The 21,879-nt window shown below is 40.6% G+C and overlaps 1 protein-coding gene across 3 annotated transcripts in view; it reads right to left on the bottom strand.

Moving 5' to 3' along the window:
• PAXIP1 (PAX interacting protein 1) overlaps nt 1–21,454 on the bottom strand; it is a 29,585-nt gene extending 8,131 nt beyond the window's left edge. For 2 of the 3 annotated variants that reach the window (XM_088062647.1, XM_005527803.3), the window contains exons 1-13: nt 21,297–21,454; nt 16,157–16,291; nt 14,226–14,269; nt 11,596–11,659; nt 11,150–11,263; nt 8,627–9,271; nt 5,156–5,858; nt 4,296–4,390; nt 3,241–3,336; nt 2,774–2,911; nt 1,325–1,446; nt 589–773; nt 420–463 (exon numbers count right to left, since the gene is read on the bottom strand). In XM_088062647.1, the coding sequence (XP_087918773.1) occupies nt 420–463; nt 589–773; nt 1,325–1,446; nt 2,774–2,911; nt 3,241–3,336; nt 4,296–4,390; nt 5,156–5,858; nt 8,627–9,271; nt 11,150–11,263; nt 11,596–11,659; nt 14,226–14,269; nt 16,157–16,291; nt 21,297–21,386 (2,475 nt within the window). In that variant the 5' untranslated portion in view covers nt 21,387–21,454. The remainder of the gene's footprint in view (nt 1–419; nt 464–588; nt 774–1,324; nt 1,447–2,773; nt 2,912–3,240; nt 3,337–4,295; nt 4,391–5,155; nt 5,859–8,626; nt 9,272–11,149; nt 11,264–11,595; nt 11,660–14,225; nt 14,270–16,156; nt 16,292–21,296) is intronic. The other variant, XM_088062649.1, reaches the window with a different exon arrangement.
• Nucleotides 21,455–21,879: the final 425 nt, after the last annotated feature.

Raw genomic sequence — 21,879 nt, 5'->3', positions numbered from 1 at the left:
TAGTTCTTAGTATCCATCAGAGAGATGATATGAAGCAGTTCCACCCTTAACTTACACTATGTTTCATACTTAAAATTCAGTCAATAGTCTAACAAAATCCTTACTGATTTTGGGTATTCTGTCTTAAAAATCCTTATGTGGTTTCATTTATAGAATGTTAGGTACCGATTTAAAAAAGTATTAAGCCCTTTCTAAAGGTCTGATGTAGAAACTGAAGAGTGAAATATCTAGGCCAAAGTGTGTCACAACAGCAACTTCATTCTGTATATCCCACTAAAATTCCTTAATTCTGCAAAAGATTGTTTCTCAGATTCCTCAAAATAAAACAGAACATTAGCAAAAAGCACAATTAGAAGCTTCAGCACAGGCAAGGAGTGAACGTATCAAAATAGCTGTATATATACAGTAATTCAACATACCATTAGAAGTTCTGGTGACACCTTTAATGGGACTCTCCAAGCATCTAGGGAATGGAGAACAGAACAAAAATGACACCACTGACAAGTTATTTACACCAGAGGAAACACACTCCTACTGATGAAACAGACACATAAAAAGCTGCAGAACAGAGGGGTTTGTGACTCTTACCCAGCAGGTTCAGCACTAGGTGCTGGCTGGGAGAGAGTGGGTCCTGGAGGTTGAAGACGGTGTAGCGGCTGTGCTGGATCTGCCGCAGCGCCTCGAAGTTCCCCAGCAGGATGTCACAGAGCCACTGCGCGTTCACGCATGGGATCCGCCACTCCTTGGCCTTCTCGTACTTCAACCCACTGGCCCTTGGTGGGCAGAGAAGAAAAAAAATATCATTTGTATTGCAAAGAAATTGGTAAAAATAGCAATTTCTAATAATAAACATAAAATACCAATACTTCTTTATTGGTCTATTCTTTGTTTCAAATGTGACAGAGGAGACACTCCAAAAAATGCTTTTGTTCTACGTATCAGAAGAAGCAAGTCGGGAGAATTTCTGCTGTAAATGGAATCTTTAGACCTGAATTTAAATTCTCCCTCCTCCAACATTTTAGGACTATTATTAAAAAATGGTATTTTACTTACAGATGATCTAAGGGTCAGCATCACTTAAGACTATAAAATATGAAAATTAGAAATTACTTTTGTTTTGCCTGTGTTCAGAAGGCCAAATTTATCGCTTAGTATGTGCTGTAATTTAGTTCAAGCAACATCACTAAGTTTATTGTTTTTAAAGTGCAGAACTGATTACAATTAACACTCCTAAAATGAGCCATACATAGCACCTGACGTTCAGAGAGGCACTACCTGGCAAGAGGTTGCTGAGAAAGCAAGGACTGTGGGGTGCAGCACTTACTCTTTACAGATGAGAACTGTATTGCTGCGACACAGGTAGCCCGTGTATTTGGCACCTGCTAGGTAGGCCATGAGCTTGAGGTCATCTCTGTCACTATCAACAAATCCTGTCACAGAGATTATCTGCAGACAGAAAGACACAGTTATAAATAATTGAACATTGATGGCACTTACAAAGCACTCCTACAAAAAAACATTTTTCCATGACTAACTTCTTACGCTACAATGAAATGCACAGCAAAGCATATAAGCAGTTAAAGCGTGGTTTGTAGGATACAAAGAGTACAATTTAAAAGTGATCTGTTTATACATTAAAAATTCAGGTTTCTAGCACTAGCTCTGACTCAGGAAGAATCATTTTCATTCTTCTAGTCAGCTTTTTCTTATTTACAGAGATCACAGCATTATTATGAAAGAGCTCAGAGGTCATTTGCTTCTCAGAGGTCTGCCATCTTCCTTCTGCTGCTATTTACATAGAGGCACACACAAAAAAAATGCTTACACTTACTTGCTCTATTCTAAAAACCTGAAAACTGTGCTCTACTCTGCCATGAAGCCAAATAATCTGCGCCAACTGATCACAAGTGGTAAACTGTAATTCCACATCTTCCATTATTATCTTTAATCCTGACTGGTTTTTGGTTTTGCCTTTTTCACCTTTACTTTAGGGAAGGGCAACAGTACTTCTGTTTAAAACTGTTTATTACATTGCACATTCCATTTAATACTAACCACTGAGTACACATGCATGTTGTTAGATTCTGATTTTCCCAGAACTGTACTTCGTTTTATGTCGGTCAGGACAGCCTATCAGCAAGGCCATCATCCCATATGTCTCCATCCAGCACAAAGAAATCCAATGCCAAGACATACTTTGGCATCTTGGCATTCCAAGATGCCTCTGAATGAAGTTTTTCAATTCCACAAAATTCTGCTTCTACAGCTTCCCACTGCACAGGCAATGGAACTGTGACCTCCTATCCTCTGATTAGCAACATAGGCTACCTTTTTAGGTATTTGCTAAGCACTAAGAAAAGCCCTCAAAACGCCTCTCAGAAGCCCTCTCAAAATCCTGGGTTATGGTAAGGAAGCACATGCTGTTAGATGTGCTGTTGCTCTGCTGCTACAAACTGTGCAGCCTGGATTGCTGCTACCTTGCTACTTGTAAGTCATGCAATCTTTACCCCTCGGTGTCTGAGAGTAACTCACAAAGGCAGGTGTTATTCCTCACCACTCTGAACTCAGGAAGACTTGCAAAGCACTGAGAAACACCCGGCAGCAGCACCACATCAACACAGCACTTTAAGATTAACATGAGCTTTACTTCCAAGGCAAAACAAATGTGTATTTTGCTCTGAGTAAGCACTCTCTAGCTCTGTTTTAATACTGCTCATAGAATGAAGCAAGCAATGAAGCATGCATTCTTTTCAAGTAAGCTTCTCCTTCTTACATGTTGAGAGCATGGCTTTCCTCCTGGTGGAAATGCCACTGGAAAATGAAGGGCTCGATGAGGTGGGACCATCTTCTTCTTCTTCAAGATTGCATTCAGCCAGTGTGCTGTAATACATCTCTTCCTTTCTCTTAAAGCCTAGAAATACAGGCACAAACAGCTTTTAAAACCCAAAATACATGTTTATTTTATTTTACACTTTTGCTGCAAATTAAACCTTTGATTTTAATTGTTTTTCACTACTTTTTAGACTCCTCTTTCTCATAGCATCTTCCTTAGTGCTCTCTGGAACAAGTCTACTACACACACCATGAAAGTTTGTACCCCAAAAAAACCTCAAATCATAAAAAAACACATAATGAGAAACTTCATATTTGCTGTCTAAGCATGAAGCACACAGTGCAAAGCCCTGCCTTTCCAGGGATAAAATGGAAGCAGGCAGCAGTGCAGGTTCCCAGCTGGCTTACCTGAGCATACATGTTACTGACTTGGCTTTCACAGAGAAGGTGAGTACATCTGCTTGTGAGGGTAGGGTCCACTGTCCCACCATGTGCTTGGATGATCTGATAAGAGAGCAAACCCAGAACTTCTAGGATATAACAATTTTTATGTTACATTAAGAAATAAAAAGTCTGAAATGAAAGTCCACCCTTTAGGACACTGCCACCATTAGCACCACTTTACTGAAGAGTTACCCCCCAAAACCAGGTTTGTTATCTAGCTTTAGAACAATTTTGAAAACAAAAAAACAAAACTAAATATGCAGCTTTTCACTGAACAAAAAAACTATTTTTTAGAAGAAATGGAATAAAAACCCCAAAATAAAGATATATAAACAAAAATAACCCTTCTCATGTTTTTTATTTTTTGCAGTACAACTATTAAACAATTTTTCATGAACTATTCAATTCTATCTGAGCAATAAACACAAGTGCTGTTAAAAATGTCAACAGCTTACTTGATTATGCAAAATTGTAGGGAAAATTCAACTATAAAATCCATCAGAAGTTTCTGAAGAACATCAAAGTCCTCTTACTTAGGAAAGGATACAATCAGATTTTTCTGAAAAATAGAAGTTGGCAAAAAAATAGAAACACTCTATTCTTCCATCTTATTCACTCAGGTGGATACCTCACAGGCTACTAAATGCCAAAATTATATGCAAAAAAGAATGTTTTTATACAATGAAATTAAAGATAGACAGCGATGCTATATTACATTTGCTGTACTACAGCTGCCTGATTAAAAGTATAAATAACTGGGAAATAGTTAAGGCTGCAGCTTATTTAGCTCATGTTCTGACTGAAGACTTAATTCAACCAGGCTGCACACCTGAAGTATTTCTATTACTTTCTCTGGTCAGCAGCAGTTGAATAATTTTCTTTAGGTTGTAACAGAAGAATTACACAAAAGGATGCCTAAAGAAAAGTGAACAGTGCTGAAGTACTTCCAATGTTCTCTTTTAGAATTTAGGGACTATCACATTATATTATAGTTTTTTAGAAATACTGCAGAGTCTTACCCGTTTCCAGGTTGCTAACAGCTGCTTGTCAGACATCTGTTCTGGGTAATCAGCAATTGCAAAGACACAGCCCAGTAGGAAATACTCTTCTGGAACTGAAATAGTTTGGCACATAAAGAACAAACAGTTAAATACTTAAAACTCTGAAAAGTTCATCTCAGAACGCATTTGCTACACAAACCTCTTCCTATTACCAGGTTATAAACTTCCTAAGTGCACCTCCTTGGAAAAAGTAGGATCCAGAATTTCAAAGCTGAAAGCCTTTAAGGCACAGTTCAGCCCAGAGTCTGATTTTGCTAAGGACAGCTTTATTTCCTGGGGCTAAAGAGGCAAAAGGAAGGGTCACCAAAAGGAAAACGTAAGATAACTTCCTCTTTTACAAAGATCAGCTATGAACAGCCAAAACAACCAAAAAGCTTTCAATTCTACTAAAATTCAAAGCAAGGTGTGACAGCTTTCCAAGACGGAATCTTCAATAATTTAATGGTATTTCCAAAATTGTAGCTATCCTTCCAGCTCTTATACTGTTTAAAAGCTTTCCCCTCTCCCTCTTTCACAGAAAAAAAAAATTTAAGAAGTTGTTCTATGCATTTACTAACACTGTTCCACAATGTGTGCTTGTGGTATCAAGTGTACATTTGAAAAGAGAATGTTCTCAGCACTCTCATGCTTTTCAGATTGCTGGATTATCATTAGCTATTATTCAAGTATTTGCCTAAAAATCAGTAAAACCAGTTCTGAGCCACGAGTGGCATTTCTTCCAATCCCATCCTGTAAACACAGCATTACTTTTTGATATTTTACCCCACTTCATGTCATTAGCTACTTTTTTTCAGGATCAGAAGGCAATAATTACTAACTCTCCACTGCTGGATCGTGCCCAAAAAGCGGCTGCTGCTGCAGTTGCTGCTGTTGCTGCTGGTGGTGTTGTGGCTGCTGGGCTGCAACTGGAAGCTGTAGTGCTTGAGGTGTCTGAGTTAAGTGCTGCGCTGCCTGATTCTGCATTTGCTGTTGCTGATGCTGCTGGTGCAGTCGCTGTAAGTGCTGCTGCTGCAGTTGCTGCTGCTGATGTTGCAGCTGTTGCTGTTGCAGCTGTTGCAGGTTCTGCTGCTGCAGCTGTTGCAGCTGTTGCTGCTGCAGCTGTTGCAGCTGCTGTTGCAGCACATGCTGCTGCTGGAACTGGAGCGGCTGCGGAGGGCGGTGCAGCTGCTGCTGCGCGTGGAGCGGCTGCTGCGGGAACTGGAGCTGCTGCTGGGAGAACTGGTGCTGCTGATGGACTTGCTGCTGCTGCTGGGGAAACTGGTGAGGCTGCTGCTGTTGGAAAGACTGCTGGGAGATCTGGGGTTGCTGCTGCTGCTGCTGCTGGAGCTGCATAAGTTGCTGAGGTTGAAGGTGTAAAAGAGGATGGTGCTGTTGCTGCTGTGCTTGATGTGACTGCTGCAATAAATGTGTCTCTGGTGTTAGTTTCACTTGACTAAACAGCACCACATTTGGATGTCCCTGTTGGCTATGATTTACTTGTTGTTCTAAACTTTTTGTAGGTGCTGAAAGTGATTGTAATATCTAGAAAACAAAGATTATTTTTGTGACCTTTTGGTTGTCATTCGGTTTTTAAAATATTTAAAGAACTACTGGGAAAATACAATTCCTAAAAGAAAAGAACCTTACACCTTAGCTACACCTTGTGAGCTAAACAAAAATCTTTAACTGCCTAATACCAAAATGAAAAGACAGGACTTACACAAAGAGAAGTGTGGAGCTGCATATGACTCCTAATAAACAGCAATGCACATTTTAGTTAAATTTAAGATTAAAGCCCATCCCTGTATTATTAGTATTTTTTTCAACAGCATTATGACTATTAACACTATATTAATAATTACATTGATCAACTGCAATATTAATTTTAAAATCCCGTTGGCCCATTAAATTCAGAGCTTAGCTCCATAGCCCTACTTTCACTTAAAAATTGCTAATGATGTCTTCATTAATTAGTGCTGTTTGAAACACAGGACTCTTGTTGTCTTTTGAACCAATTCAGGAATATATAGCTTGTTTTTTTTAATTTCAATACCAGAAAACAAAGGAAAACATTGATCTGCTGAGCACTAAGGGTTTCTTGGGAAAAAAAAGCCCAAAACAACTTAACCTCCCTACTTACGAACACTAGATTTTAGGTTTATACACAGTGAAGTAATCTGGAATTTAATTTTAGTTTTACATGTATAACTCACTGCTAAAGAGAAAAATCATTTCACACTAAGCAGGTACAAGTTAGGAAGAGAATTTTTATGCATCAGAAGAGGGAAACTTAGGCAAAGCTCTAATAGATTGCTGTGAGTTCTACATGTTTATTTAAGTATTTTAATATAAACTACCTATTAGAAATGAGAAGGAGCAAAAGGAAATTCTAGGCTTGCCATTCATAAAGTCTCTTAAACATGAAATCAGCTTTGATGATTCCTGCAAAGCTTGTTTCCTTCACCTCACTACTTTTAACAGTGTCACTTTCAGTGACGTCTTGTGCGAGAGGAATCAAAGCCCATCACTAGAGCACAAAGCCAATTACTGTATCCTCTCAACCAGACATCCATCAATCCTCCATCAGAGGTGGCTCAAGTGTTTTCACAATGCACATCAAAACATCTCAGGTGTCACCTAAAAAATTCTGATGTGGTTGGTATAGCAGACGTGTGGCCATGATTATCAATGCATCACCCATCACTCATGTCTCAGACGCACCACAGTAGAAACATTCAATAACTAAAAATAACACACACAAAAAATGTTTCTGTGGCACGGTGTGAGGAGCTACTCTCCACAAGTACCAAAACCCAAAATTACAGCAGCTTTAAGACACGTATTTCAAAATAAAGGGATGAAACTTTTAACAGCATTCTACAGCTATATTCAAAAAATAACTATGTACCTGCAAACACCCGATGATGACAGATCTTGCTATTTGGCAGAAATTTGTGGTTCAAACTAAGCACTAACTTTCCAAGAATGCTCACTAAGACTTGCACTCATCATTCAGGGCACAAAGTAAAAGAGAAATTATAGGAGGAAAAGGTAGAACAGGTACTCCTCCCTCTAGAAAGGAGATTCACAGTTCTAATACGCAAAGCCTTTCTGCACATGCTGGAGCTGGCCCAGCAGCCCGAGAGGGCACTTGGTACAGCCCTCACACATCACAATCCAGCCCCTCCTGCAGCAGACTTTGGGTCAACAGAGACAAGCCAAAGCCACCGGTGCCCTCTAGCTCTGCAAACACTGCTGACAGAAATACTCCCACAGGGACACCACTGATGTGTATTTGACAGCACAGTGACTCGGCTGGAGACGATGTGGTGGCCAACTTACCCACACTGACCAACTGAGCAAATGGTTGGCAGTTCTGCTCAGGCCTTGCCCAGAAGTCTCAGCCCGTAAATCATTCAAGGCACTGAGAAGAGGAATCTAAGGCTCAGATTTAAAATAAAGCCTGTATGTCCATTTCATATTTAGATGTCACGTGAACAGCACAGAATCAACGTTTCTGAGTGAAACACCTTCTGTGTTTAAGTACTGGCTGGAAGCCTCTATACCACTCAGGCACCTTTCCAAGTTTTACATCAGATGAACACCCAAAGAAAGGCACCAATGCACTTATTTAAGTAAAAGGTATGTCTAACATTTACTGGCACCTACTTTGCTCATGCTCCCTTCCCACAAACATTTAAGAATTTAAGCGCTGCAGGTGTAGCATGCTCACTTGCTTTCTGTTTTCTTGTAGAAGCACATTCAACACAAGAGCTGCAATTATTTCAACTACACATGTGGCATGAGAAAGTGTAAGTTAGGTCTTCTCCATCATAATATTTATGCTATATAACAACCTAATGATGCCCAGCAGAACAATGCAGTATAGAACTGAACCTACCACGGGAACAATCAATTTCACAATTTCATGTGCTTATGGCATAAATAGTTCCTTTCACTGACTGAGAAACTGGAAGGATAGGAAACCAGGTTTCCTGAACTAGCAAAATAATTCTAAATTAATGATTTTCCCTTCCTTACCAAGAAGTCCTTACTGAAAATCGAAACTATGCTGTAGTTATACATAGCTTTACTCTTCCAAACGTTTTTTCCCAAATGCATTCTGTGAACCTGCTAGAAATTAAGTTACCTATTACAGGGAAATTACAAATTTGGCCACAATTTTAAGTAATACAGGGAAGTATTAACTTTGGGTATTTTAAGAACAGCAAAAGGAAACTGAATTTCTTGGACACTATAGTTCCTAAGAAAAAGTCCAATAGCTTATAAATTAAAAATCCAACACTTACATGTGCTACATTTGATGGTCTATTAATCTGCTGAATATCAGCACTATTAGTAATATTCCTTAACGTCCGCACGCCTGGACTCCACGTGGCCATCATTTCCTGGCGGTCAGAACTTTGGGCACCTTGTACTGAAGCCATGAGGTTGCCTCTCATATCAGGAGGCAAAATGTTACCTGGCACTGGTGGGACATTGGCACACAAATTAATCAACCCGGAGTCCTTCCCTTGAGGCAACCTACGCTTTGCTGCAGATGCCTGTGGGACTTCAGCTGGTGTCCAATTCAAATTCCTTTCTTGCTTTTCTGGAGAGGAATCGGAAGAATCATCGAACATCAGTACCCCTTTTGCCTTATCAGCAGTAGTAGATTTTGGTGAAAAAGCTTGATCACCCAAAGGTGACCCCTCTCGCGAAGATGCTGGGCTTGATAATTTTTCATCAGTACTAGCCTCGTTTTGTGAATCTTGCTCTTCATTTTCTGCTTCTTCCTCCTCTTCCTCCTCCTCCTCTTCTTCCTCCTCGTATATAATTAAACGAGGATGATAAGGAGTCTCTTCTTTTTTACTCTTATCAGCTATAGAATCCAGTACCCAGTCTGGGGTCACAATTTTAATGCTGTCCCGTTTATAAGCACATTCATATTTTTCCTGGGGAAAAAAAATAAATATTTAAAGACAAAACAGTCACAAATAATTTCTTTGAGATGAGGGATAGAGCATGGAGAGGGAGATTACAAGGAGGCTGTCCAATACCAGAGAGTGATCTTGCCCAGATCCAACAGGGCTTATATTGTGCAGAACCACAAATTCCAAGAATTAAAACAAGAAAACCCCAAATTCTCCACATTTACACTATAAAGGACTCAGAAGGCAGAACTGCAGAAGATTAACGTCTCCACTTGCAAAATTCTTCTCTAACCCAATCATCAAAATATTCCAGCCCAGCAGCAAGGAAGATCATGGTCAATACTAAAACGTACATGACTTTAAGAAGACATTAACGCAAGTCTAAATACAGTTTATGTTTTATCCACTATAAAAAAAAAAGCAAAAAGGAAAAAAACCCAGCCTCACTATGAAAAAGCATTTGAGGAAAGTCAGAATTTCATAATAAAGTAGAGACAAATTTTTAAAAGTTGATTACTGAATAAAAGCATTTCATCAGGAATAGAGCTTAAATCTTAAAGCTTCACCATTTCCTTTCTTAATAAATAGACACAGAATGAGTGCCCTATTTATTCAAATATCCTCCTTAATGGAAACCCCTCATATACATCAAGACAGTACAGAAAAAGAACAACTTTCTTTGAAACTTATTTCAGGATCTAATATTTTGAAGTGATTGAGCTGGTATTTTCTTCTATGTCAAACAATATAAATTAACAACAAGCAAATTCAGAGAAAATTAATTTAGTGATTCTCTGGAGTTATTTCCTACAATGAAACTGTCACTCATACACAATAAAGAGATTGGAGATGAAATCAAGTTTATTTGCCAACAGAAGATTTTATTTTCTCATTCTGGTGAGAATTATTAATGATCTTGTTTTATCATCCTGTGTCTAGTCAGATCAATCATGTAAGTCTTCCTAGTGACAGAATAGTTCTCGTTACAAACTGCTGCCATTTCCCTTGTAGTGTATCAGAGCAGCAGGACTGGAAGAAAAAAGTAATAATCTCACAGAATTGCTCCCATTCAATGATTGTGTGCATTAAAGTATTTGTACCCTACAGACAGGGAATGCTAATACCTCTTTAAGTTTCTTGGCTCGCAAGCTAAAGACAACATCCCTTGTTCTAAAAAAGCTTATTATTCAAGCTTTTAAGTAAGTTATTAAAGTATGATTCTTAATGTATTTCATTGTCTCCTACAAACAGAATTTTAGGTAATAAAGCTTTATACAAGCATTATATTCTATTGTGATGAAAGGGACAACTAGAAGGGTGTTCAATACACCCTTCTAAACAGTCCACAGAAGAAATATCAAGCACTTAATAAAAAGAAAAAAACCAAAACCAACACACACACATATTCTCCAAAAAGAATCCAGCCCTACAGAGGTTCCTATATATTAAAGGAAAAGCATTCATTTCCCATAGCCACACTTTCTCTTCTCCCAGTGCCAGCCCATGTTTTATTCTTCAATATTTCAATTCTGCCCTTTGTTTTTCTTCACTGATTCCATATCTGTGGATTTATAAATCACAATCACTAATGACTGTGATATATCAAAATTAGGCCAAGACAAACAAGACAACGAAGAAAATAATTTATTCAAACAGGAATTCAAATACCAGTGTGAAATTGGACATCTTTTGAATAAATCAGGCTTAAAGCCATGCAGAAAGTAAGTACAAACTAGAAAATAAGTACAAACTGAATAGCTGCAATGCCTAATTTTGCTGAATTTAGTTGTTAATGAACATTCTTAAGAATTCTAACTTCAGGCAGATGGAAAATTTTTGACTATTTGAAAGCAAATGAGAGCTACAACGAGAAGAATTGTACATGTAATAAACTCTTACCCCCTTTGGCTCAGGCACAATCAAATGAGTACACTTCTTATTGAGGCTCAGCTGGCAATTCCCTCCATAAAAAGTAATCAAAGCCCACAGCGTACTTCGGTCTTCAGATGAAACCTAAAAGGAAGGTAAAAAAGCCTTTTGGTTCTGTGCACCCAGCCGTCAACAGCTGGAAGAATTTTAGTAATCCACAACATATCTTTTACAAGGCTGGCTGATGTATTACCTATCACTTTTAAATACTAAATTAGCAAAAAAAGTTAGAGAGAAAAAAGGGTGTCAAAGACATGCAACAAGAAAAACTACTAAAGAATAATTTTTAACCTGAACAGAGACAGAGAAAACAAAGGGGGAAAAAGTCATAGTACAACAGAAAAACTGGCATCTCTCCTCAAACATCCTGTATAAAATGGACATTGGAGTAGACTGAAATATGCTTCACTTCTTACCTGAGAGAGACAAGCAGTGACTCCAAAAAAGATCTGACATGATTCTGGAGAAAAGCCATTTACACTGGAAAGCAGGTGTCAAGGATGCAAAATAATTAGATGAGTTTCCTGAGGGACATTAGAAGGAAATTAAACAGCCTATGCAGTATGCTATACTTCTCAGATAACACCAAATATTTCAGCATTCAAAAACTTCCATGTTTGAAAGCACACTGTCTGTTTGCAATTAAAGTTTATGCATCAAGAAAAAAAACTTGATGTACAAACTGAATCAGGACACCTGCAATATTATTGGTAACACTCTAAACCAGAACTGACCTGGAAAAGACAGACAGATCATCAGACTTCTGCAACTTCCCCCCCTTTTCCGCACTTTGATATGATCTTGTGTTTAAGATCCATGCACCACGATCCATTTGTCAGAAAAAAAACTACTACAGAAACAGGTGTACTTTGTGTTACATGCAGACACTGAGATTTTTTAAATGAAACAAAATTATTTTCCCCATGATGTTGACAGATGCACCAGCAACCCTCACATTTTGAGGCCCAGAAGAGGCAGCACACAGCAAGCTGTGACAAAGCTGAGAGCACTTTAAAATTTAAGAATAATTTACTGCCATAACCCAGAATACCTCAAAAACTTCAAGCTTGATGAACATCCTAAATTGTTCTCCATTTCATCCAAGGCAGAAATTCAGTGCTGGATCTTTCAAACGTGTGCATGTGTCTACTCCCTGCCTGAGTACCTACTGCTAGCATATAAAGCAGAAACAGCCAGTACTTAACTTTTAAGAGGTCCATCAGTTTGCCTGGAGCTTGCACTCTCCAAAAAAGGAGTGAAAGATACTTTTTTAAAAAGTTACAAGCAGCATAACAATGAAACAAAACAGAGAGGATATAGCAAAACTCACTTTTCTTTCTCCCATCAACAAAAGCTCAGAAGTGCTCTGATTCTCTTTCATCTATACCAAGGCCGTTTAAAAAAATAACCCTCCTCATTCTTGCTTTTGCTGAAAAAGAAATTGCCAGCCCTCTTTAGGCATTATAGCCAAGGTTTTCACACATGAAACTCTTTTTCTTTCTTCACCAAGTCTGCTTCCAGCTTCATTTTTCTGTTACTTCCCTTCCACTGCAGGCTAATCAGACTTCGCACATGTCAGTGAGCAGGGCACAGGGCAACACTCTGCCATCTTAAGTTCCCTCTGGTGAAAACAACTTCCACTAAGAAACAGACAAAATTACTGTGCCTTTACATTGTACTAAATCTTTCTATATTAAACTTTACCTTTAGCAACTGACAGGCAAATGCCCATCAAATAAGCACCAGAACTAGTAAGGCAATATAAAATCCATAAGGCTCTTATTAGATCCATATGTCTAACTGACACAAGATGTTTCTGGGATTTGGCTCTTCAGAAATTCAATTACCACCTTGAGCATTACCAAATTAAAACATAAAGACAAAAATGCAGAATCTCAAACTTCTGCCTAAACTGGGTCCAAAAGCAATCAGCTGGAAAGATTAAGCTATTCCTATTAAGGACTGTATCTTTCTCATTATGGCAGTACCTAAATCCCTAATGAAAGGCCAGATGTCACTACACTAGAAGTCATAAAGAGACTGAAACAGGATAAAACAAAGACTTAACAACCCATTTTAGTGGGCACAATAAGGCTCAGAGTAAAACCTAAACCCACTATGTTCTAAGGACATGAAGTGCTAGAAAGTCAAAGGTCCAAGGACACATTTATTGCTGACAGGTGTACGAAATTTCCTTCTTCCATACAACTTAAGAACAAGACACTACTGAGACCTGGTCTTTTCATTTCGCCATTTCAATGTTCCCACAATAAAGACTTCCTGAGCAATTGCCATTGAGAGCTACATTCCCACATTTAGAGCTACAATTTAGTTATGGACTGCAACATTCCATTGTTTCATCTGTTTATTTCTCTTCTGGGTATCCAATAACTTCAGCTCTTAGAGTACCCTTTTAAAAAACCCTGGTTGCAGATAGAAGACAAATTTTTTAATAGTCCAACTTCTTCGTGTGAAAGAACATCAATACCGAAACGTTAGGTTACTTGAGCCAGGAAATGTAGCTAATTCCAATCTTTTTTTTTTGTGAACGCTCCTCATGGACAGGGAGAAGGTTTAGTGACGTGTAACGTAGCCAACTAAACACTCAGCCTAGTGATGAAAGCACAATAAAAACATTTATTATGTCCAGACACAAATGACCAAGATCACCAGCCTAGACCACAGCACAGAAACACAGAGTTGCAAAAGCACACACCTTAAACTGTTAGGTATAAAACAGCAATCTCTGAATCTCTGAAGCACATTAAGGCCTGAATTCCTAAAATGAACATCTGGACTCTTGCACCTACCAGCTCTTGTTTTCCATTTGATAACAGTTGTCCTCTAAAAGCCTATGAAGCACAAAATAGGCAAAGGGACAGGAAAACTGAAGACTAAGCAGCTCCAAGCACACTGCAACCATGGCAGGCAAAACACAAGAGATCATTTTACAAGTTTAAGCAGTACCTGCTTGAAATAGTCTTGAATCCTTCAACAATACCCATTTTAACATGTTTTCTACAGAGTTTTGAACTTAAAAGGATACGGCAGAAGAGCTCCACAGCGAACAGACAAGATCACCCAGGAAGGCTGAAAAAACCAAAAACCAGTAGACATTAAAATCCTTGGACTACATGCACAAAACTTGAATTCCCTTCCAAGTTCATGCTATAGCCAGTTTTACTATGTTTCCCAGCTTTGGAAGTCTAAGTGTTTCACACTGCACTTAGTCTGCAAAAAACTTTTCATTTATTTGCAAGAGTTCACATAAAGACAGCTCAAAGGTTGTGTAGCAACCCCCTTCTCTCATGCCATTTACAGTATTTATTCATCCTCTCCCTTTTTGCAGTTTTTGCTTGTAAGAAGAAACAATTCAGATAACACCCTACACCCATCATCAAGGAGTGAAGAACATAGCCTTACACAGAATGAGTTTTCTAAAGACAGAATAATGCTGGCTGCTGAGCAGTGAAGGCCCCTACCCGACAGTATTCTGGGACAGAAGGGCTCAAAGGGACACAGGGAGGTGGCAGCAAACAGAGATGTAGGACACTGATCCAAATGCAGCAGATAAGGAAGCGCAAAGAGTGACATCACATTCAGTATGGAATTACTTTTCCTCAAAAGACAAACAAAAGAACATATTGTGGCAACTATGTTTATGGTATCCCAGTTCTTGTTTTTCTCCTTCCCTTACAAGGCATAACACAAAAAATAGCTAAAAACACTTAACTTCCAACTCCTCAATCCTCAGGAGAAAAAAAAAAAACAAAAAAGGGTATTTTCTTCCCTTAAGTTTTTATCTTCCTTTTCCCCTATAACTAGCAGCTGCCTTTGCCTCTGTCTTCCAGTCCTTTTAATACTTAGTCTGATCTTCCTGATTACAGATCATGCTGTGATGTTTTCAGGTCAAGCCAAGTGACATTAGTGAAAGATTTGCTCTCATCTGGCAAATGAGTTGGCAGTTACGAAGCAAATTAAATCATTTGAGCGGCATTAGAAAGCAGGAAGTGCTCTCTATGATGTTGATGTCCTTCCTTCTCCTGAAAATGGCAGCAGTTTCCTCGTTTATAAAGTTAAAATTACACCAAAAACCACTTCAGAAAATGGAACTAAAAATTAACCAGCATACCCACTATAAGCATAAGGGTCTCTAGCCAAGCACCTTTCATTTTTGAGAGTTAATTCACAGTTCTACACTATCAGGTGAATTTTCATGACAAAACCCATCAAAATTCTGTACTGCTACCTGTACCTGTATGGAAAAAATAACCCAAAATCACGTACCCAAAGGTATCAGCAGTGAAATTCTAGTGTTATTTCTTCCAATCTCTCTCATGACTTCCACAGTGACAAGTTCACATATTCAAAGATGAAGCCCATAATTTTTCAGTGAAAAACACCCTGCTATTGGAAAGTAGTAACAAAATACTGGCAATTCCAGTGTAAGAAAAAAAGAAGACTAAAAAAACCCTTAAAAACTAAAATAAGGAGGAAAAAAACCCCTTAATTTTCTACAAGTTCCTATAGTCCATAATTAGCATAGTACATATATGCAGAATCAACAAAATAATTTTGCACTTTGCCAATTACATGTGTTTAAAAAAACCGTCAGCAATCTACTACTTATTCTAAATTGAGGCTTTCCACTGCCAGAAGCTTTTAAGAACCTTTCCTTCAGAATATTTCTAAAGTAGAATTAATAGGACATCATCTCACAGATGACTGAAAGAAAAATCTGAAAAAAAATCCAAAGCAGAACACTAAAAAATATCCATACCATTGATAGATACAGAGCAACAAGGAGAGAACAGAATTGTGACAGAAGTCTGCAAGTCAGGATAAAAGTTTGTATGACAAGAATGTAAGATTTTTAAAGACATGTTTTATTTGGTCATCATCCAAAAACGAGTATTTTGTTATAACAATGAAGCGTCTATGTCAGTACTTTGACAATATCATGGATGAGTCGCTCACCTTTACCACAGGGAGATCAAAAACTTCTCGAGATTCTCCAACTTCCGGATTGTCCCCATCTTCTGAAATAATATGTGAGGCCAGTGCATTGTAAGAAACTTCCTTTGCTTTCCCAGCTTTCAGAAGTTGGATAACCTAAAGCCAAAAGAGAACAGGGAGAAGTCAACAATTTTTAGCAACTTTTATTTGAGAAAAACATTACTGCAAGAAGACACTAACACTGGATGGATGGATGAATATGACCTTCTCTCTTGGCTGTCCTCCTGTAGGTGGTCAGAACTTTCCCTGAAGTTGCCAAACACATTTAAAACCTGACTGCCAAAGATTTACACCTCTTCTATATTTTCATCATTGCATCTGAAGAGCTACTTTTCAAAACAATTAATGTTGGGTTAGAAATTGGGGAAACACCAAGGTTTTTCCAAAATATGTATTCCTCAAAAAACATATTAAAACAGTTTTCCCTTAGGCAGAGAAAACAAGCTCTTCTACGTCTTTGTTTTTGCATAGGGTAGCTCTGGAAGTGTTTGAATATACTTCAAAATAAGAGGCTGAATTCTAAGGATTAAGTGATTTCATGAAATACAGAAAAACCTCCAACAAGTAGGACTCATGCTCCTTGAATTAGTTACCTTCAGGGAGCTGTAACTGAAGTGCCTCACTGCTCTGTCCTGAGAATGCAGAGCACCTCCCAGCTACCAAAGCACATCTCACTTCCAGTTTTGCAAGGCCCAAACAGCAGATGCTGCTTCAAGAGTTCAGTGTTCTCTCAGCTCTGCTGTAGATATCTGTGTGATGAATCCAGCCCTGCACCTCAAAAACCAGGCCTTCCATTTGAATGGAGAAGGTAAGGGAGGAAGAGAAAAATGTTTTAAAACGTTACGGTCTAAAAGAGTTCAAAAGTTAAAAATGCCATTTAAGGTAATTGTTTCATTTTCCCTTTATTATTCAGAAATAATGATTTAGAACAAAACTGGTGTGAGGCTCATCTTCAAAAACGTACCAGAGACAGACGCCTATCCCTGCAAACCTGCTGGGGACATTCCCTTCAAAACAGAATGCTCTGCCCACAACAGTGAACAGCAGAGAGCAAGGCAATGCATCCTTCACACAAAAAATTAATTAATTGGTCCTTAAGCAATTACTCCCTATCCTGTACATTCACCAGGACAAAGAGGCACTGAAAAAGACTCAAAACACAGCATCAAGCTATTTTACGAAGCATTTCTGCCAAGCAGAAAAAGAGGGATAGAAAATCACCACTCATTGAGGAGACAATTTTGGCACTTCCTGACTGAAGTGCCTGACTTTAAAACTCCATTTAAGCAAACAAAAATAAACTTTTTTTTTTGTGCAATGGATGAATATTACCATTACCAATGGATGAATATTGTGCAATGGATGGATATCCAATTCAATGGATGAATTTTAGAATATTTTATTCTAAAATAACCAAGAAAATTGATCATGAGCTTGCTGCTCTTGTCATCACTGCCAGAAACAGGAGTGAATGTTTCCATTTTGCACACCAATCCCCTAAATCATGATACACCTTCCTGCCTGAAATCCAGTTAACTGTGAAGAAACACAGGATGCTATCATTCCAAAGGGAGAAGCTAAATCCAAATAAAGCACTTTTGAAAACAGAAGGTATTTAAGAACTGTCTCAGCACATGAGCTCCTTGTCTCACACAGCTTTCCCTGAGTTACAATCCCATTCAACTGCTCATTTAGGGGAAGGCTGAAAAAAGGAGTGAACGTCATGAAAACTGAGAACACAAATCTGACAGCATCAGAAAGAAGCTATAAATAATGTGCTAAAAGTATGATTTTTTGTTGCATTACAGAACTTGTGCAAAACATCTGCTTATACAAAAAGTTACAATGGCTTCATGTAGTAGTTTAAACACTATAAATGTGATACATAATAAAGCATTTGATTATTTTATGTGTCATGAAAAAGTCTCTTCCTAATTTAGCTCATGTCATCTTCAAAACTCCTCTCAGAATACACAACTTCTTCAGATTAAGTAGTGCCTGGACTGAAAAGTTGTATTGGCACAATTAAAGAACTCACTCACACTGATATCAACCATATACCTGTAACCAGAAAACAGAATGCTGAAAAGCCTTAATATGAACACTGTAAAAATCCTGCATTTTAGGCACTGGTTTAAACCAATTAAATGAAACTTCTTTTTTTGTGGGAGAATGAAAATTTTATCTTGTTCTCTCGCATTAAAATCTGTGTTGGAAGAAACACAAGGAATAGTTCAAAGTTAAGAAGTAAGACAATGGGCATAAAATTAAATTAAACAAGATAACCAAAACCCAAATATCCTGTTCAAAGACCTTGTGCTGCATTGCATTAGTTTTTATCTATTTCTAAAGGAAATACTGATTTTTAACTGGTGTTTCCAAAACATGGTTTGGGTTTTTATATTTGAGGAAAGCAGGAAGAGCATTTATTAAAAGAGAAAGAATAGCTGATATCTACTCATCACCCTCAGTAAGGTGTGAGGAACAAAATGCACCCCATGGAATAGAATGGATTTGAAGTTGAGAGCCAGCCTAATTCTCCCTCATTTGCCAAAGAACACTTAGGCACAATTCCAGACTTTTGTTTCCCTTCCAATTTATGCTGCACATGCTTTAAAAGGCAGTGGGCATGCAGTTATTCACCTGAATAGATTACTTTTTTTCCCTTATTCTGGGATATGTTTTGATTAGTGTACTCACTTTTGCTAGGCCTATTTTAATATTTATTGTGGTAACTGGTTTTCTGTTTTCTGTAAAACCATTTAGAAATTTAAGCTGATCAAACTGTGCTCTTCCCCAGAAGACAGAAGATATTATTTGCAAAATCAAGCTGGTGTCCACGTAAAAAAGCACCAAATGTATCTGCAACTTGTGTATCAGTAATGGGACAAATTTCACCCTAAGAACCGTCTGAGTTTGATTTACAATTCCTGCATTCTGTCTTGGCTCAAAACACACCTGATAAATGCTCCTCACACTCAGGTGCCCCAGGGTATCACAGAAGACACCCACAGGAGGGTGTCCTGGTCTCAGCAAGGATAAGAGTTAATTTATTCTCAGTAGCTGCTAAGGTTCCATGTTTTGGATTCAGAACAGGAATAATGTTGATAACACACTGATGTTTTGGTTTTTGCTAAGTTGTGTTTATCCCAAGTCAAGGACTACTTTTTCATGTCTCATGCTCTGCCAGTGAGGAGGTACAAAGAAGGCTGGGAGGGAGCACAGCCTGGACGGGTGACCCAAACTGGCCAAAGGAATATTCCACATCACAGCATGTCATGCCCAGTATAGAAACTGGGTGAGTTATCCGTAAGGACTGATCTGGGCTCAGGAATGAAGTCTGCCATCAGCCAGTGGATGGTGAGAAATTGTACTGTGCATCACTTGCTTGGTGTTTTCTTCCTTTCCCTTTTTCTTACCTTTATTATTTACCATTACTATTGTACCTTACCTGATTTTCAATTATTAAACTGTTTTTAACTCAACCTACAAGTCTAATTTTTGAATCTCCTCCCCATTACACTGCATAGGGGTGGGGGTGAGATAGCAGCTGGGTTGTGCTTTGTTGCCAGCTGGGCTAAAGCCAGTACAGAGGGTTCTCCCAGGAGCTGGCCCCAAGCTCTGCTGAGCTCAGCCCAGCCCAGCCCAGCTCACCTCCTCACTCTGACCCAGCTCTGCCTCCCAAGCCAGGCAGAGGAAAATTCAGTGCACCGAATATGAAGCAAATCAAAGCCCTATGACAATGACTCTGACTGCAAAAAAGAATAAAATTTAACATGAGAAAGAAAACCAGTTTAAGAGAATGCTTGTCTACTTTCTCTACAAGAAATCTGCTCATTGTCCTCCCATGTCAACACACAATTAAGAACAGGCCTTTCAGGATACTACTCCTACGACAAATGATATACAAGAGTGCTACAGGAGTTTTGCACTCATCCTCATACACATAATACTAACATTGCTGCTGTAGGGTTTTTTGATAAGTACGGGAATTTGTTTTTAGAGTGCTATGCCACTATCAAAAATTTTATGTCTAACGCCTAAACAACAAAATTTTGTATCTAGATCCCTGTGTGTAAGAAGTTTTCATCCTGATTTTTAACTGTATTCTTCCTAGATTGTATCTCTTTCAGCACAATAGGAATGAAAACCATCGGAACAGACCAGTGCCTGTGTCTGCAGTTCACTTACAGGCTTACGAAGCTCAGTGAGTGCCAGGACAGGAGGCAAAAGGAACCCAACGCTGAGCTAAGACTTTATGCAGCAAATACCAGAGAGGCAAAGACTTCAACTTCAGCGCGAAGCATGCAGTCACCTGCTTGCAGGAAGCTGCCGTCCTAGAACTCTGTACGGCGCACTCCAAACACCTGTCACCTGTCTAATTGGACACGCCACAGAAACTTTGTTTCAACCACCTTCGCCCAGCACGGGCGTTATTCCCAGAAAGGCCCCCTGCATTACCCAAGGCGCTGCTCCAGGGCAGGGACAGCGGCCCGGGCGGTCCCTGGCCTAAACTGCACCAGCACCGCACCGGGCGGCCTCGGGGCGGTACCAGGGCCGTGCTCGGGGCCGCGCCAAGGCGGGAAGGTCTGTGTGGGAGGGAAGAGCCAGTCCGGCCCCCCGTGACGAACCTTCCCCATGGCCTGTCCCTGTGTACCCGCACGAAACCGGGCACAGGGAGGGGCCGGGCCTGGCGAGTGCTCGAGTCGGAGGAGCGGCAGCGGCGGCGGGCGCTGCCCCCGCTGCCCGCCCGGCCCAGGAAGTCCCTCCGCCCGCTCCTCCTCCGCTCAGGAGGCTCTGGCGGGGCCTGCGCGGCGGGGCCGCGGCTCCCATGGCGGCGGCGGCGGCGCTTCCCGCGGGCAGTGCCGGGATCGGGGCCGGGATCGGGACCGGGGTCTGGACTGGCCGCCTCCCCTCCCCCCCAGCCATCCCTCACGGTCCCTCAGGCGCGCTCCCCCCCACTCCCGCCCTTTCCCCGTGAGGCGGCGCGAGCCTCGAGCCCGCGCGTGGTAGCCGGACGATTCCACAGTGCCCCCCCGCAGGGATGGGGAGGGGGGAACGAAGGGGAAGGCGGGAATGATCTGAAGGGATGACCCGGTACCTTGGGGTCGATGTCTCCCACCACGAAGAACTTGACGTCTTTGAACATCTCCTCCGGGACTTTCAGCTCTTCCTCGTCGTCCGCCAACATGGTCCCGGGTGGCAGCAGGGAGCGCTCCCCCCCCGCCCGCTATTCTCCCGCGCTCACTGTAGAAAACCCGCCGGGGCCCGGGTCTCTCCCGTCCCCCTCCCCCCGCAGAGCCGCCGAACCGCGCGAGCAAGGCGCGCGCTGCGGGACACACCATCCCCCGCCGGGACGTAGGGGGGGTGGAAGGGGGAGGGGAGAGCCGCCCCCACAAAGCGGCTCCCCCCGCCCGATTAGCCACCACAGCTGCTGCAGGGCCGCGCCCGCTTCTGATGCACAGGCGCTATCCCTGCTCCTCCCTCTTTCCCCGAACCGGACCGGCAGACAGCATCCGGGTCCGGATCTCCCCCCGCGCGAGATGCAATGGACTCGCCCCGAACGACAGAGGCGGGCAGCGGGGATACCCGGCCCCGCCCATTGGGGGGGAGGGAAGAGGGAGGGAAGGCGACAGCCCTTGGCCACGCCCCTCGGGTCGTCCAGGCCCCGCCCCATCAGGCCC

Source organism: Pseudopodoces humilis, chromosome 1 (genome assembly GCF_049639895.1).
Source record: "Pseudopodoces humilis isolate 2021_Gansu_Grassland_sample_001 chromosome 1, ASM4963989v1, whole genome shotgun sequence".
In the NCBI taxonomy this organism is placed as follows: Eukaryota; Metazoa; Chordata; class Aves; order Passeriformes; family Paridae; genus Pseudopodoces; species Pseudopodoces humilis.
This window is presented reverse-complemented; position numbering and strand designations above follow the sequence as displayed.